The 13,737-nt window shown below is 39.5% G+C and overlaps 1 protein-coding gene across 1 annotated transcript; it reads left to right on the top strand.

Annotated features, from left to right (window-relative positions):
• Nucleotides 1–140: 140 nt before the first annotated feature.
• Nucleotides 141–11,804, top strand: CZH18orf54 (chromosome Z C18orf54 homolog). The gene is made up of 8 exons (XM_074932426.1): nucleotides 141–174; nucleotides 1,006–1,335; nucleotides 3,109–3,879; nucleotides 5,155–5,305; nucleotides 6,412–6,520; nucleotides 7,839–7,970; nucleotides 10,242–10,315; nucleotides 11,250–11,804. The coding sequence occupies exons 2-8, from the start codon at nucleotides 1,056–1,058 to the stop codon at nucleotides 11,341–11,343; spliced, it is 1,611 nt and encodes a 536-aa protein (XP_074788527.1). The 5' UTR covers nucleotides 141–174; nucleotides 1,006–1,055; the 3' UTR covers nucleotides 11,344–11,804.
• The last annotated feature ends 1,933 nt before the right edge of the window (nucleotides 11,805–13,737 follow it).

Genomic DNA, 13,737 nt, shown 5'->3' with positions numbered 1-13,737 from the left:
AAACTCCTTCGGCTTTGGAAAAGCTGACCCCCCACTGTGCCTTTCTGACGTAAATCCTTACGCTGCAGCTGCGTGATGATCCTTGTGTGCATAAAATATTGGATTAAACACGGCGGGGGGTGGGTGTGGAACGAGATGATCCTCAAGGTGCCTTCCAACCCAAACCATTCTACGGTAACAAAATTACTAATTTTCGTTCCTTCTTACCGCGCTTGTAACAGATTTTTCAAATTATCGTTTACCTACAGCAATAAAAGGAGCTGTTAAGTTCCTTTCTATGACCTCGACCATCCTGTGACCTTGACAGCGTTTGGAACAGGCCTGCGCTTCCAACTCTTCAATTTAATTTGTAGAGCTACAAAAGCAGCTTGGATTAGGTTGATTAAATTGCGTAGATAGGATGATTTTAAGTGCTCCCATGTGGCTTGTAAAATTCTGTCGCTGCGTGTACCCATTCTGGTTGTATAAAAATATCTGCAAGGGTAATGGTTTCCTATTCTCATTACACTGAGTTGGTTAATTTTTTGTATTAAGCTACTTCTGGTTTTGTCCATGAATGTTACTCTTTTGTTCTGGCTCTGAAATTAAAAGTTATGATACTTCTGCCTGTCTTCAAATTGTATGTTTGACAACAGATGTCAGCAGTTCTTACATGAAATCCTGTTCTTGCAAAAGCAGGGTGCTGAGATTCCTCTAGAACTAGCGAGGAGCTGGACTTTTTTGTTCTCGTTATACTAAAGTTTCAATATACAGGCAGTTTCCCCAGTTATCTCTTTTTTTTTTTTTTTTTCTCGGAGCCTTTATTTTCTGCCTTTGAGCTTTCTAGGGGTGGCACGTGTGTAGACAAACTTATTTGGAACGCAGCAAGTTGAATAGCTAAATAGTAATTTTTAGGAAAATAGTAATTACAAAACAAAAGTTAAAAAATCCTAGATACGTTGCAGTTTATGGGAAAACATTTCAGTGGAGATGATCACTTGCATGTTTGTTTCTTTTTCCATTTAGATTGATTAAAAAGATGAGTGAAGATTCCCACAGAAACTTGACTAAAAACCATGACAAGCTCAATAAAAGAAAGCGGTGTCTGCTCTCCTGATTCGACAGTATCTTCTCTTTTAACAAGCTGTAGTATCGACAGCAACAATCCATACTCCAACAGCTGGATTCAGTACAAGGACAAGCTTTACAGCTCTGCGTCTGAGGCTTTGGAAGCTTATATTGAAGATTTTGATTTAAGCCTCACCTCTTCAGAAATAAGCACCGGAAAAATCTGCATATATCAAAGCACTCCCAAACAAGTTAAGTTTCCAAAGCATCGTGCCAAGGAAAAACACGGTATGTCTCTGTAAATATGTTGTTTAATAAGTTTTGGTCTTTTTTGTTCTTTTCCTGTCATTGCCGACGGTGATGCAACTCCTTGTCTCGCACCAGGTGTGTTTTGTTGAAGGAATATTCCCCATACAACTGCTTGCAAGTCTTTATGGTATAGTAAATGATGCTTGGTCCTGGCTAGCAATATTTGTCATTCTCTGTAGTGCTTTTTCATAAATACTTGGTGGATTGATGAGATTTCGTGACCAAACTCACAGAGGCAATAATAAATTCAAGAGTATGGAATAGAAATTGTGTTTTCTATATGTGAAGCAAATCACTGCTTCAACTTGAGTCTTGGGAAAAAAAAAAAAAAACCCTCAGTTTCCTTTCCAGAGTAAGTCAAGTCAGAATCTAATTAATTGACAGAGTTCCCTTAAACACTGCTTTGTCTTAAAACAAAATTTGCCTCTTATCCCTTGATTTTTATGGAATGTACATTTGGGCCTGAAGTCTAACCCAACATGTGGGTTTGATCTGGCTTCTGTAATTATTAGTTAGCTTGACCAAATAAAAGTTCATATAATCAGTTTATGAGAAAGTCTAGAGTAGATAACTGTGCTTGAGCTAATTTATATTGCAAATGCTTTGTCCGTGACATCTAAAATAACAAAGTCCTCAGTACAGGCAAACTTTGTACCTGAAAAAGGATGCTTGCCTGAGTTGCTTTGGCATAGACAGTTATGGTAGTATATTGTATTATTCAGGGCTTTTTTTTTTTTTTTTTTCACCATATAACCAGCATTTTCTTCAACCTATAACCTTCCTCTAGCTTCACACCTTTCTTTCTCTTACCAGGATAGCTGGTTTTTAGCTGTGTTTAGCTTCTGGTTTATATTTTTCTAATATAAACCGCATTCTACTTATGTTTAACTGATTTCCCAAACAAAAAAGAAACATTCTGATAATCACTAAAAATGAGAAACTGTTCTATGAAGGATGTCATCTCCTCATGCTTTACTCTGAAATTTCTCCGTTGTAGTTTTTTTGCAGAAGTCTCTTTAGCTCTGTTCAGACTTTAGCTTGTCCACAGGTAAGTTTTGTATGTTACAATGTACAGATTTTTCCTACTGGTATTACAGTGCAAGTGAGAAAAAATAACTTCCAGGTATTAGCTGAGGAAAACCTGTTTTTCATAAATCGAAGTGCTTCATAGTTTCAGTTAAAAAAATAATTTAATGCTATAATTCTTCCCTGAAAAACTCTCAAGTCAGATCTTATGCAGTATGTAAGTTTGTGTAGAATCACAAAATGGGTCTATAAGCCCATTATCTGGCTACTTGCCTTGCAAGCTCTTGGTTTTAGCTTTTTTTTTTTTTTTCTTTTTCTAGTAAATGTGCCTGGTTTGAATATGGGGAAAGTCACGTCTAACCCTGGGGTGTGGAGGAAGTGTCACTACTAGGACTGCAGTACTAAGGACACGTCTGCAAAATACAGTTCTGAATGTGAAACTAAAAATGGGCTGTAGAATGTTGATTTCTCGTTTCTCTTTAAATATTTACAGCTTTGAGTATTTTCTTTAATTATTGTGTACAACGAAAGGAGGGGGAGCTTTTGACTTTTTATCGAGATTCTGATTAGAAACAGAACCACTCCTGCAAGAACGATGATTCCATACCCCCCTGGGTAAAGAATATATTTCAGCTTCAAACTATTACTTCATGTTAAATCTTACAAATGTATCCTTTTGGTGTGCTTAAGGTTTAGCAATTCATGTAAAATATTTTTGTTTTTCAGCACCAGAGGATTTTAATCGGCCCGTAGGATTGGGTTCTCTCGTTTCACCCTCTGGAAGGCAGATTGAGTGTGACCCAGACTTGATTAGCCTGGCGACAGACGATCTGTTAGCATTCCCAGCAGATGGATCACTGCCCTTTGGCCAACCTAGTCCTTCTAAATCGAGGCATCCAAGTAGTGAGTGGAACAGACGGTCCCTGAAAGCATCTTCCTGCCCTTACCAAACCTCATCACTCGAGACTGAAAGTGGTTTCAGTCTCCTGGAGAATGGGAAAGGTGTTGCTGCCCAGAATCCACGCAAAGACTTCAGCAAAAAGAAACGTCATGTCTATACACCTGATAGGTGCAATTCTGCCTCCTCTGAAGGAAGTTCAAAGCCCTTATCTTTTGAAGAGAACTCTAACACTTTTAAAAATTATCCAAGATGGCTTACTTGTCAGAAATCCGACTTAAGTGTATCAGGGATAAGTAGTATTCCCAATTTTCACTACCCAGTCTGGCTTAAGAGTTACAACCTTTTTTCTGATTCAACTAAAGCAACCAGTGGTCAAAATTTTCATATACAAGGCAAAGCTTCCTCTTCACAAACTTTAGAGATCCTGAAAAAACGACACTCTGTAGATAAAGACAATTCTGATTTTTTTGAGCAAAATACTTGCCTGGATGCGAGAGGTTGTGAAAAAGCAGAAGAAAGTTGCAGCTGTAACAGTCCAGATGCATGGTCCCCATGTGAAAACTCAATTTCCAAGCACACTCAAAAGCTGTCCAGAGGTAAGGATAATTGATACAATTGTTTTTTTTAATTTTGAAGGTGTGTGTGCGTATAGACATTTACATTTTTTAAGCCAACGCTCTCTAGCTATGTTAGTCTGACCGCACTGTGCAGTATTTATTCACTTCCATCTTTGACAAATGACTCAAAGCACTTACTAGTAGTTGATGAAGTTAAACAGCTTTTATACTGTAAGTTTTCATATATAAATCAATATTTAAGCATTCCTTTTACAGCAAAGTATTTATTACAGTGGCATATTTAGTACCTGACTGCAAGATAATGACAGTAATTCCACAAATATTTTAATAGAATTTCAAGCATTAAATTAAATTACATGAAGTGTAACCTTGAGGGAGAGAGACTGCTAAACATTGTGTAAACGAACCTGTCAAACTGGTAAAAAATACCATTTATTGTGCAGGCTTTTTTCTCTACGCAGTCAGCAGGAGATATTTGTAACCCGTATATTTAGGTTATCCAGGGCCTTCAGTTGATGGAAAAACTTCCCTTGGGAATGGCCTATGGTGCTACTTTTGCTCCTCAGAAGCAGGAGGTCCTGCTGTGGTGAGCTTGGTATTGTGAAATACCAGCAAGATAAAAACATCGGATATAAAAATGTCTGCAAATACCTTTCTAATGCGTGTGCAGGCTTACATCTTTCTTTTCACACAGAACTTTTTACCAATCGGGAACAGGCTAGGTATAAAGAAATATGTGAGAATGTGTCTGTCATTTTGAGTGCTTGTCTCAACCTGGTTTTAAATACGGGTTCTGGATGTGATTATATATGTGATTTGCATCTATAGGTTGTGTGGTTTCTCTCCCAGGTGTCTGTAAAAGCAGCTATTAGAAAAATCCGTATGAAATAAGAAAACTAACCTAAGAACTTAGAATATTAATAAGTAATATTTAACATTGTATTGTGAATTATTATTAGTTACACTTTCTAGAGCATGGAAGTACCTTAAAAGCATTAAATAATCTTGAATGCTGCATACTGTAGTTGTTTTATGTAAGAAACTCTTGACTACTTCAAATACTTTCCTGGCTAGAACGTTGCAGATCCCATTTGATACTGATGAATTAATGCCCTACTGCCATACCACGGCAACCAGAGGAGTTGTATTGGAGCTATACTCTCTGTAAAATATTTCCAATGCTAATTCATCCGGAGTAATTTTCTCTGAGGATTGCCCACAATTCAAAGTAATGTGGAAATAATGCCTTTCAAGAGAGTTGGACGCATTGTGTCCTGGTTTTTTGTTTTTTAGAAGACCAGCTTGAGCTGCTTATCTCGAAGGCTGACAGAGGTCTGGAGAGCTCAACCAAAGATTTTTCCAATCATCTGGAAAATGATGGCAGTCCTTCTACAACAGATATACTAGGAGCAGAAAGATCATGGGAAAACTCTCCAGGTGTTTTGTAAGTAAACATATATTTGGGGCTAACGTGTCATGTATTTAATTGCTTTTCTATATAGATTATCAGTAGTGGTGCTGTGACTTGTACATGAAGAAAGGATTTAGTATTAAATTTCTTGCTACTGCTAAATATTTGATATTTCAAGGTCAGGATACTGGTCCCTTTTTCACTGACTTGCAAAGAGTGTTCTCAATATTATTGCTTCCCTTTAATATCTTTATATATCAGTGATCTATAAAAAATATTTATTTCAAGACAAAAATTACTTAATGGAACTTAAACTGACAGCTTTACTAGTTTATGATTAATAGCTTATGAAAACCAAGTTAATAGTGGAAAGTTGGGTTGATTTGTGTTGTGGGGTTTTTTTTTTACAAAAAGCAGTGTGGCTTTGAGAAGTTTTGGAGCAGTCTTAGGAGTGAAATTTCAGTTGTGGAAGAACTGAAAGGTTATTTCATAGGATCAAAGAATGCTAAAAAATCAGTGCTGCTGAAAAACTATAGGAAATTCTCGTGTGTGTGTGGTTCTGGGTGTTTGTCAGTTTACCCCAGAAGACGTTTGAACTTTTGGTTCATTTTAGCAATATTTAACAGGTGAGTAAAAGTCTCAAATTAGAAGCAGTACTATTTGTGGTCCTGTTGGGAGAGAGGCTAATGGGCTAACCTCCTGCTAGCCACCAGAATACCCACACAAGAGACCAGCCCTGGAAATCAGGCTCCATTAATGATTCTGAGACTAAGAGTTTTGAATTAAAATACCTTAGAGGCTGTAGAAGAATTAGAGGTCGACAAGCAGAAGGTAACTATTTTCCTGTAGAAGTTGAGTATTAATGGAGGAATACCAGGTAATACATTATAGTTAAGAAGTCCTTACCTTCCCTTTTTTGTTCAGTTGATTTTTACAGCTACCCAGGTGTTAATTATCCTGGCAAAACTGGAAAAAATACTTGTGTGTTTCTCTCTAGTGCTGACAGGACTACTCAGTGCCCCCTTGGTGTTGCATCGATGCAATACAGCTAGTTTCATCGTAATAACTATATCCCAAACCAATCCTTTTGGTTTATAAACCTGTTCTTACTCTCCGTTGCATGTTTAATGTTGGTTTAGCAAACCCCCAGGGCCTGTGTGCTGTGAGGATATGGAGAATGCTCCACCACTCCCCAGGGCAGATATCATACAGAAGTTCTTGGAAGACTGTTTAAATGACAAAAATAAGGTCAGTAAAATTGAGTATTTATTTCTGAGAGGGCCCAAATTTATATAACTGGTAAATATAAGGAGGGGAATACCTATAAATTTGTTTTTTCTTCATTTTATAATATATAAAGTGGAAAGTCTGCAGTAGGTTAACCATATTTGAGCATGATGAATTTGTACAGTTCTTAAATCCTATAATCTTACCCTTGGTCACAATTATGATTAAGAAAGCATCTAACTATGAAATGCTTTGTTTAGTAATAGTTTGACTTTTACACTCCATATTTTGTTGAAATAATAATTTTCCTGGCTCGAGTAAAGGAAGAAATTTCTTTGTTATTGATGTATTAAATATCACGAATTTCCTAGCCTGGCTGGTTTACTGTTGGGTACGAGGCAAGTTCAAGAGTTAAGTAATATATTTCTTATTATTAATGCTGTTGCACTGGAATTGGATCGTGGATTGAATTTACTCTTTTGATTATTCATTATTGTATTCCCAGTCCTACATATTAATCACCTTCTTGGCAGTCTTAATATTGTTCAGTCTTTCATTTTAATTATATGAACCCTTTATCCTTTTCTCAGCTGGGGAGATGAGCACTGAGCCTGGTATTGCAGACAAAAGACTTACTGTTGATTTATGTACTGGGATGCTCCTTTACCTTCTGCCCTGTTCTCCTTGAATCTTAACTGCTCTAAGATTCTCTTTTTCCCATCCTGTAGTAAACAGAGCGTTGCCCTCTAAGTTTTTCCACCACAGCACTTCCACAAGTAACTCAAATCATCCCATCTGATGAACGCTGCTTCGCTGTATTTCACCCTTCATGTTTCCTGTTCTCTTGGTTCTGCTAGATCATCACACCTTTCTAGACATAAGTATTTCTAAATCATCCACGATTTTTTGTCACTGCGAGTGAGTTTGCTTTTTTTATTATACAATGAGCCGATACATAGGTGCTAATTATCTGAATAAATCTGTGTTTATCATTAAGGAAGCTTACTTGTTCTGTCAGCTACAGAATATTGAAACCTGTCCCAGCACTGCTGTCATAGCATTACACAGACTGACAGTCTTCATATTCTTGAATTATTTTACACAAACCAGGGCTGAGGCCTTCCTGTGTTGCTTCACATCTTCCTAACAATATATCTCCAGTGATTTCACTGACCATACATTAAGATGAACCAGAACACATACAATTTACAAATAGATCCCTAAAAAACAGGGAGAGGGAGATACTCCAGGAAATTAGCCTTTAAATTGTTTCAGGGAAACTTCCAAAGTTGTTTTATGTGTGCTGTGGTATGAACCAATTCTTTGGGTTTTGCTTTAGGACGTTGCTTTTTCTGGACATCATCATGACAGACCCCTCGAAGCTTTGAAGAGAATGTTGTTTAAACTTCAAGCAATTCAGGGAAGTTTAAGCCAGAACGAGACTGCTGAGCAGAAAGAAGAGTTTGAAAAAGTGAGTAGTCAGTCTTGTCAAAATCCATGTGCTGTTTATGTTTCTGAGAACAAATATTGGGCATTTTCTAGACTTGGTTTCCAAGCATTTTAGAGCGAGCACTGCAGGAGATTTAATCCAGTTTGTACCAGGAGCACATGCTCGAGCCTCCTGCACCCTGAATCCTCCTCCTCTTGCTGCCTTGACGCTGCCACAGGCCCGTCGCTTCACAGTCGCCAGGAGATGGCGACATTTGAGGCAATCCTGCCCGAAGAGAGCAGGCTGTGCTCTCTGCTGCTCTAGCCATAGCTGTGTCCTGCAAAAAAATTGCCTTCTGAGAATAACCCTGTTAATTCTAGGCTTTCAGGGGCACGTACCAAACTTTTAAAAAGCCAGACCTTCTCCAGTGCTCTATCCTTGCCTCCTTTGGCATCAGCGGGTTGGTATTTTGCGGCACTTTTGTTTCCAAGTGATTTCACAGACTTTTATTATCTCCTTTTATCTTTTTCATAATGTTGCTTGCATCCAGTTCTTAAACCCTCTGTCCTCTACTTGGTCGTAGATGAAATTTTCCATGTGGGAAAGGGAATGGGCTGGTGGGAGCCCCGTGAAGGCCGACAGGGACAGATACAAGTCCTGACACTTGGGCAGGAAGAAACACTCACAGCAAAGCAGGCTGGGGCTGCCTGCTATGGAGCTGCTCTGTTAAAGATGCCTCAGAGGTCTCAGTAGGTACGAGCTGAACATGGGCCACCTGTGTGCCCTGGAAGCAAAGGAGGAACAGCAGGGCCTGGGCTGTATAAACACATGGATCAAAAGAAAAAATAGTCCCTCTGTACCCCTCAGCTTTTAGACCACGTCTTTGTTGGGGCCGTGGGCAGTGGGATCGAGGCACCTCAGCAAGTTCCCGCCGACCCCGAGCTGTGTGGGGCGGTGACACGCTGAGGGAAGGATCCATCCCGAGGGACATGGACAGGCTGGAGAGGGGGGACGGGCAAACCTCCTGGAGTGCAACAAGGCCAAGGGCAAGGTCCTGCCCGTGGGTCGGGGCGATGCCCAGCACAGATCCAGGCTGGGCGAGGAGGGGATGGAGAGCAGCCCCCAGGAGAAGGACTTGGGGGTGTTAGTGGATGGAAAACTGTGAGCCACAATGTGGGCTCACAGCCCAGAAAGCCCTGTGTGCTGGGCTGCACCCAGAGCAGGGGGGGCAGCAGGGCCAGGGGGGGATTCTCCCCTCTGCTCCGCTCTGGGAGACCCCCCTGCAGGGCTGGGTCCAGCTCTGGGGCACCAACAGCAGAAGGACACGGACCTGCTGGAGCGGGGCCAGAGGAGGCCACGGAGATGCTGGGGGGGCTGGAGCCCCCCTGTGAGGACAGGCTGGGAGAGTTGGGGGGTTCAGCTGGAGGAGAGAAGGCTCCGGGGAGACCTTAGAGCGGCCCCCCAGGGCTGAAAGGGGCTGCGGGAAAGGGGGGGGATAGGACAAGGGGGAACGGCTTTAAACTGGCAGAGGGGAGATTTAGATGAGACCTAAGGCAGAAATTGTTCCCTGTGAGGGGGGTGAGGCCCTGGCACAGGCTGCCCAGAGAAGCTGTGGCTGCCCCCTCCCTGGCAGGGTTCAAGGCCAGGTTGGACGGGGCTTTGGGCAACCTGGGCTGGTGGAAGGTGGCCCTGCCCAGGGCAGGGGGTGGCACTGGGAGGGGCTTTGAGGTCCCTGCCAACCCAAACCAGTCTGTGATTCTGCAATTGTATAATGATATTACATCCAGGTTTAGACCCTGAGGGGGCTGCAGCACTTGTTTACAGGGTGGAGCTGAGAGAACTGGGCTTGTTCAAGCTCTAGAGGAGGAAGTTTGGGGGGATTTATTAGACATCCTGCACCTGTGAGAGGGTATCAGGAGGATGGAGCCAGGATCTTTGCTTGGTTGCGTGCTGGAAGGATGAGGAAGAGGCGTAAATTGAAACGGGAAGTTCCCACTGGGAGAAACTCTCTAACCCTGAAGACAAGCCAAGCACTGGGACAAGTCATCCAGGAGAGGTTGTGTAGCCTCTGTCCTTGGAGGTTTTCAAGATTTGACTGGATAAAGCCCTGAGCAACCTGCTGTAACCTCATAACTTGCCCCTGCTTTGAGCAGGAGCCCGCTTCCTGAGGTCCCTCCCAACTTCAATTACTTTATGATGCTATAAAGCTGTTGGCAATACTTTCCAATGCAATGTGCTATAAAAATTGCATGTTTTCTGTAATATTCGGCTACTTTTGCTTCTTTCCGTTAAATTTGTTTGTTTCATTTTCAGCTTTCTGAGAAAGCAGAGGCTGAGTTAAAATTGTGTGACAGTGAGAGAATCCCTCTTACTAATTCTATTAGGAAGTAAGTGATTTTTTTTTTATTTTTTTTTTTCCCTGACTCTTCACAGTTTTCAGGAAGTGCAGAAAAGGAATAATAAATTAGCTAAGAGCGTTGTCATGTGATTGAAAACTTTGAAAATAAGCCAGCAGCGAATAACTAAAAACATGGCAGTTCACAGAGCAGAGTCAGCTAGTGAATGACTGCAGAGATGTCCTCTGTAAATAAACATTTGTGTTTCATCTGTATCAATAGATTAATTATCGCTACACATAAATGGAATTTAAGAGAGTAGATGATCTTCAAGGTCTTTTCCAACCTAGATGACTCTGTGACAATCAGGCTCAGAGAAGTTTGTAACATGGGACAAAATATTTTCTTCCTTTTTTTTCACTACAGTGGTAAAAATAATTGCTAGAAAACGTATTGCGTTAATGAAATAAGTAGAATCCTACTGAACAGTTAAGTGACTAAAGAAATAATAAATTTGAGAAAAGGCAGAATGGAAAACAAAGTTTTATTATGTAGACCATTCATTTCAACAACTCAGTGTTGCAGTACGGTTTTAAACTGTAATGTAAAATTAAGATTTTTATTTAATTTAAAAAACCACTGTAATTTTCAGTATCGATGTGTTATTTTATGACCTAATGTTTTGCAGCGTTTAACACCCTGTGTTAAATACCTATTCTGTAATAATTTAATAGAAACGGGGTTTGTGAGCACCTGTATTTGAGAAGATGTATTTAAAATTTCAGTTCCAATAAGTATTTTATCTTTTTACAAAAAAACTCAATGTATTTTTATAATCTCTAAAGCAAAATGGAACAGTTAGGCGTAGAGATGTCAGCCATACATAATACCATTCAAACTGTTAAATTGTTTGTGGAAAATCAACATTTTGTTTTTAATAACAGCGTATATATTATTGTTTAAGTCTTAATTTTTCCTAATCTAGGGCTTTACACCATTTGTCACATCTAAAAAGTCTCGTTGAAGATAACCAACAAGAGCAGAACGATGATCATCAGGAAAAGAAAGAAGAAGAATAATCTGTGAAACTGATCGCTAAAAATATTTTAATATTGTGTCACTTAATTTGTCAACCTGACCACTGGTTCAAAATTTCTTTGAAAGCTGAACTAGTTCACGTTCTCAAAAATGTTGTATTCTGTATTTCTGTACATCGTCATTCTTTTCATTAATTACTTCAAAACTTAACTTGAGTATTAGTGCTTCGGGTAGGATCTAACAATATGTGACAAGAGATACCACTTTTTAAAGAACATTTCATTAAAACAACGTGAACATTTTCATGGAAGAATCTCTGTTCATAAAAAAAAATTTACAAAAAACCTGGACTATTTACCCAATTCTAGTCATCGCTTTGTTCCACAGCCCGTTAGAAACGGGGAGCTCGATATTGCGTGTGAAGTTAATCAGTAGAGTTTAACAAGAATATAATTACATAATACTTCCAGTGCTCTTCTTTCTAACAAGACTTGAGTTGATGTAACGGCTCCTTGTTCCCTGACCGCAAACTTACCAAATATATTGTATTAAAAAAGTGGTTTTTTGAGTTGTCCCCCTCTCACATCTTGGGGAAACTTGGCCTTTTGGGGAGAGAAGGTGCTTGTTTGGAGAATCCTGGTTCAGAGTGTCTCAGCTCAACTGAGCCAGCAGCTGGTTGTCACTCTTCCTGGGAAGTCCTAATCCCCCTTCCATTTTCCTTGGCTTTGTTCTTAGCTTTAGAGCATATAAAATCCTTCAGTGGGCCTAAACAGGCAGAGAAGTAATAGAATATATTTTTTTTTTCTTTTTTTTTTCAGCACAATTGAATAGAATTAGCTTGTGAAAGCCACTGATAAGCACCAGAACTTGTGCAGGGCAGAGAGGAGTAGGACTGATCCTATTTGGCAACAGCAAATTGAGAGACAAAGGGAAAAGCTGTAAGTAGTAATTCGAGTTGAAATATATTGACAGAACATTTTGAAAGAAGCCTTTTGTACCTCTTCAGAGGCTTATATAACGTAACAGCGTTTTATGCTGTCAGTAAATAAAATATGTATGGCTCATGCCTTTCTAGTGAGCTGTTTGCTTTTAATCTGGATATTTCTAGGTACACATGAGAAAGCAGGTAGCTGAGCATGTACTGATTCTGAGAAATGAAATAGAAACCAGAGGAAAAAGTAGAGGGAAAGATTAGCTACATATTTCTCCCATCTTCCTGTTAAGAATTAGTAAGCAGAGAGGTAATAAATGAGTTCATTTTATGAATGTTGTGGCAGGAGAACAGAGATAGATCGTAAGTAATACGTAATAACCTATTTCAGACAGATTTTATTGGTCTTTCTCATGCTGAGAGCTAAATCTGAAATCAGAGTAGAGAAGAGGAAAATGTTTTTAGAAGCTTTTGTAAAGTTTTGCATTGCTGAGACATGAATGCACAAACCAACTGATACTCTGGGTGTAACTTGCTGTACTAAGAGAGTATCTGCCAGGGGTCATTTTATCAAAGGAATTCAGATGTGCAAGGGAAAAGGTGTTTTTTTTTCCCTGGCATCACACGTGTGTGAGCGTGGATCACGATGAATTTGCTCTACTTTCACACTACTCCGGCTGCTGTGCGTCAGTAGTTACGTGTAGTGTGTGTATGCTGTATTGTTTGAGTACAGGTACTCCTTGGTAACACAAGCAAGGTGGACTCAAAGCAAGACTTGATGCCCTGAGAGTGCTTAGAGGTTTTACACACTCGTTGTAGCCTGCTTGTAGGGATGCAGTAAAGCATCCCCTTGCTCCCTTAGAAGACCTCTTGATAGTAGGGCAGAGTTTGTTTGCTATTTAGTAAGTTATTTGCAATAATTCCTCCTTGGAGACTCCTCATTCTTTAGAGGGTTTTATTGTTTTATTAGCCTCCAGATACTTCCCCTTTACCAGTTAAATGTACTTTGGAGAATTTCAGCACAACTTTTTTTGTTTTTTAGAGCACACGGACCTCAGTAACAACTAAAAGTATTGTTGACATTATTGAATATTCATATTTACCAACTTTAGATTGGCCGTGGAGAATGTCCACTCTATGGGGTACTCTGTGTGCAAAATAAAAGTACCTTGAGTATATATGAAACTAAGCAGTGAGTGAGTGACACCTTCTAGTTATAAAGAATAGAAATTCAAATAAGAATAAATTTTGAAAAACACAATAAAACACTGTTAGTAAGTGGAGACAACTGGTTTCCCATAAAAATAAGGTTTTTTAAATGCTATCAAGATTCTTCTGGCTGTTAAAGAGTATTTTAAAGAGGGATTTGATATATCAATAGAAAAAAGGAACTTTTTGCTTGCATACTCTGGTCAATTCTTGCAACTGTAGCTGGAATTGAGTTTGCTTACAAGTTAGAACAAAGAAGTTGCCACTCAGGAGAAATAATGGACTGTGTAAATTA

This window comes from Athene noctua, chromosome Z (genome assembly GCF_965140245.1).
Source record: "Athene noctua chromosome Z, bAthNoc1.hap1.1, whole genome shotgun sequence".
Taxonomy (NCBI): domain Eukaryota; kingdom Metazoa; phylum Chordata; class Aves; order Strigiformes; family Strigidae; genus Athene; species Athene noctua.
This window is presented reverse-complemented; position numbering and strand designations above follow the sequence as displayed.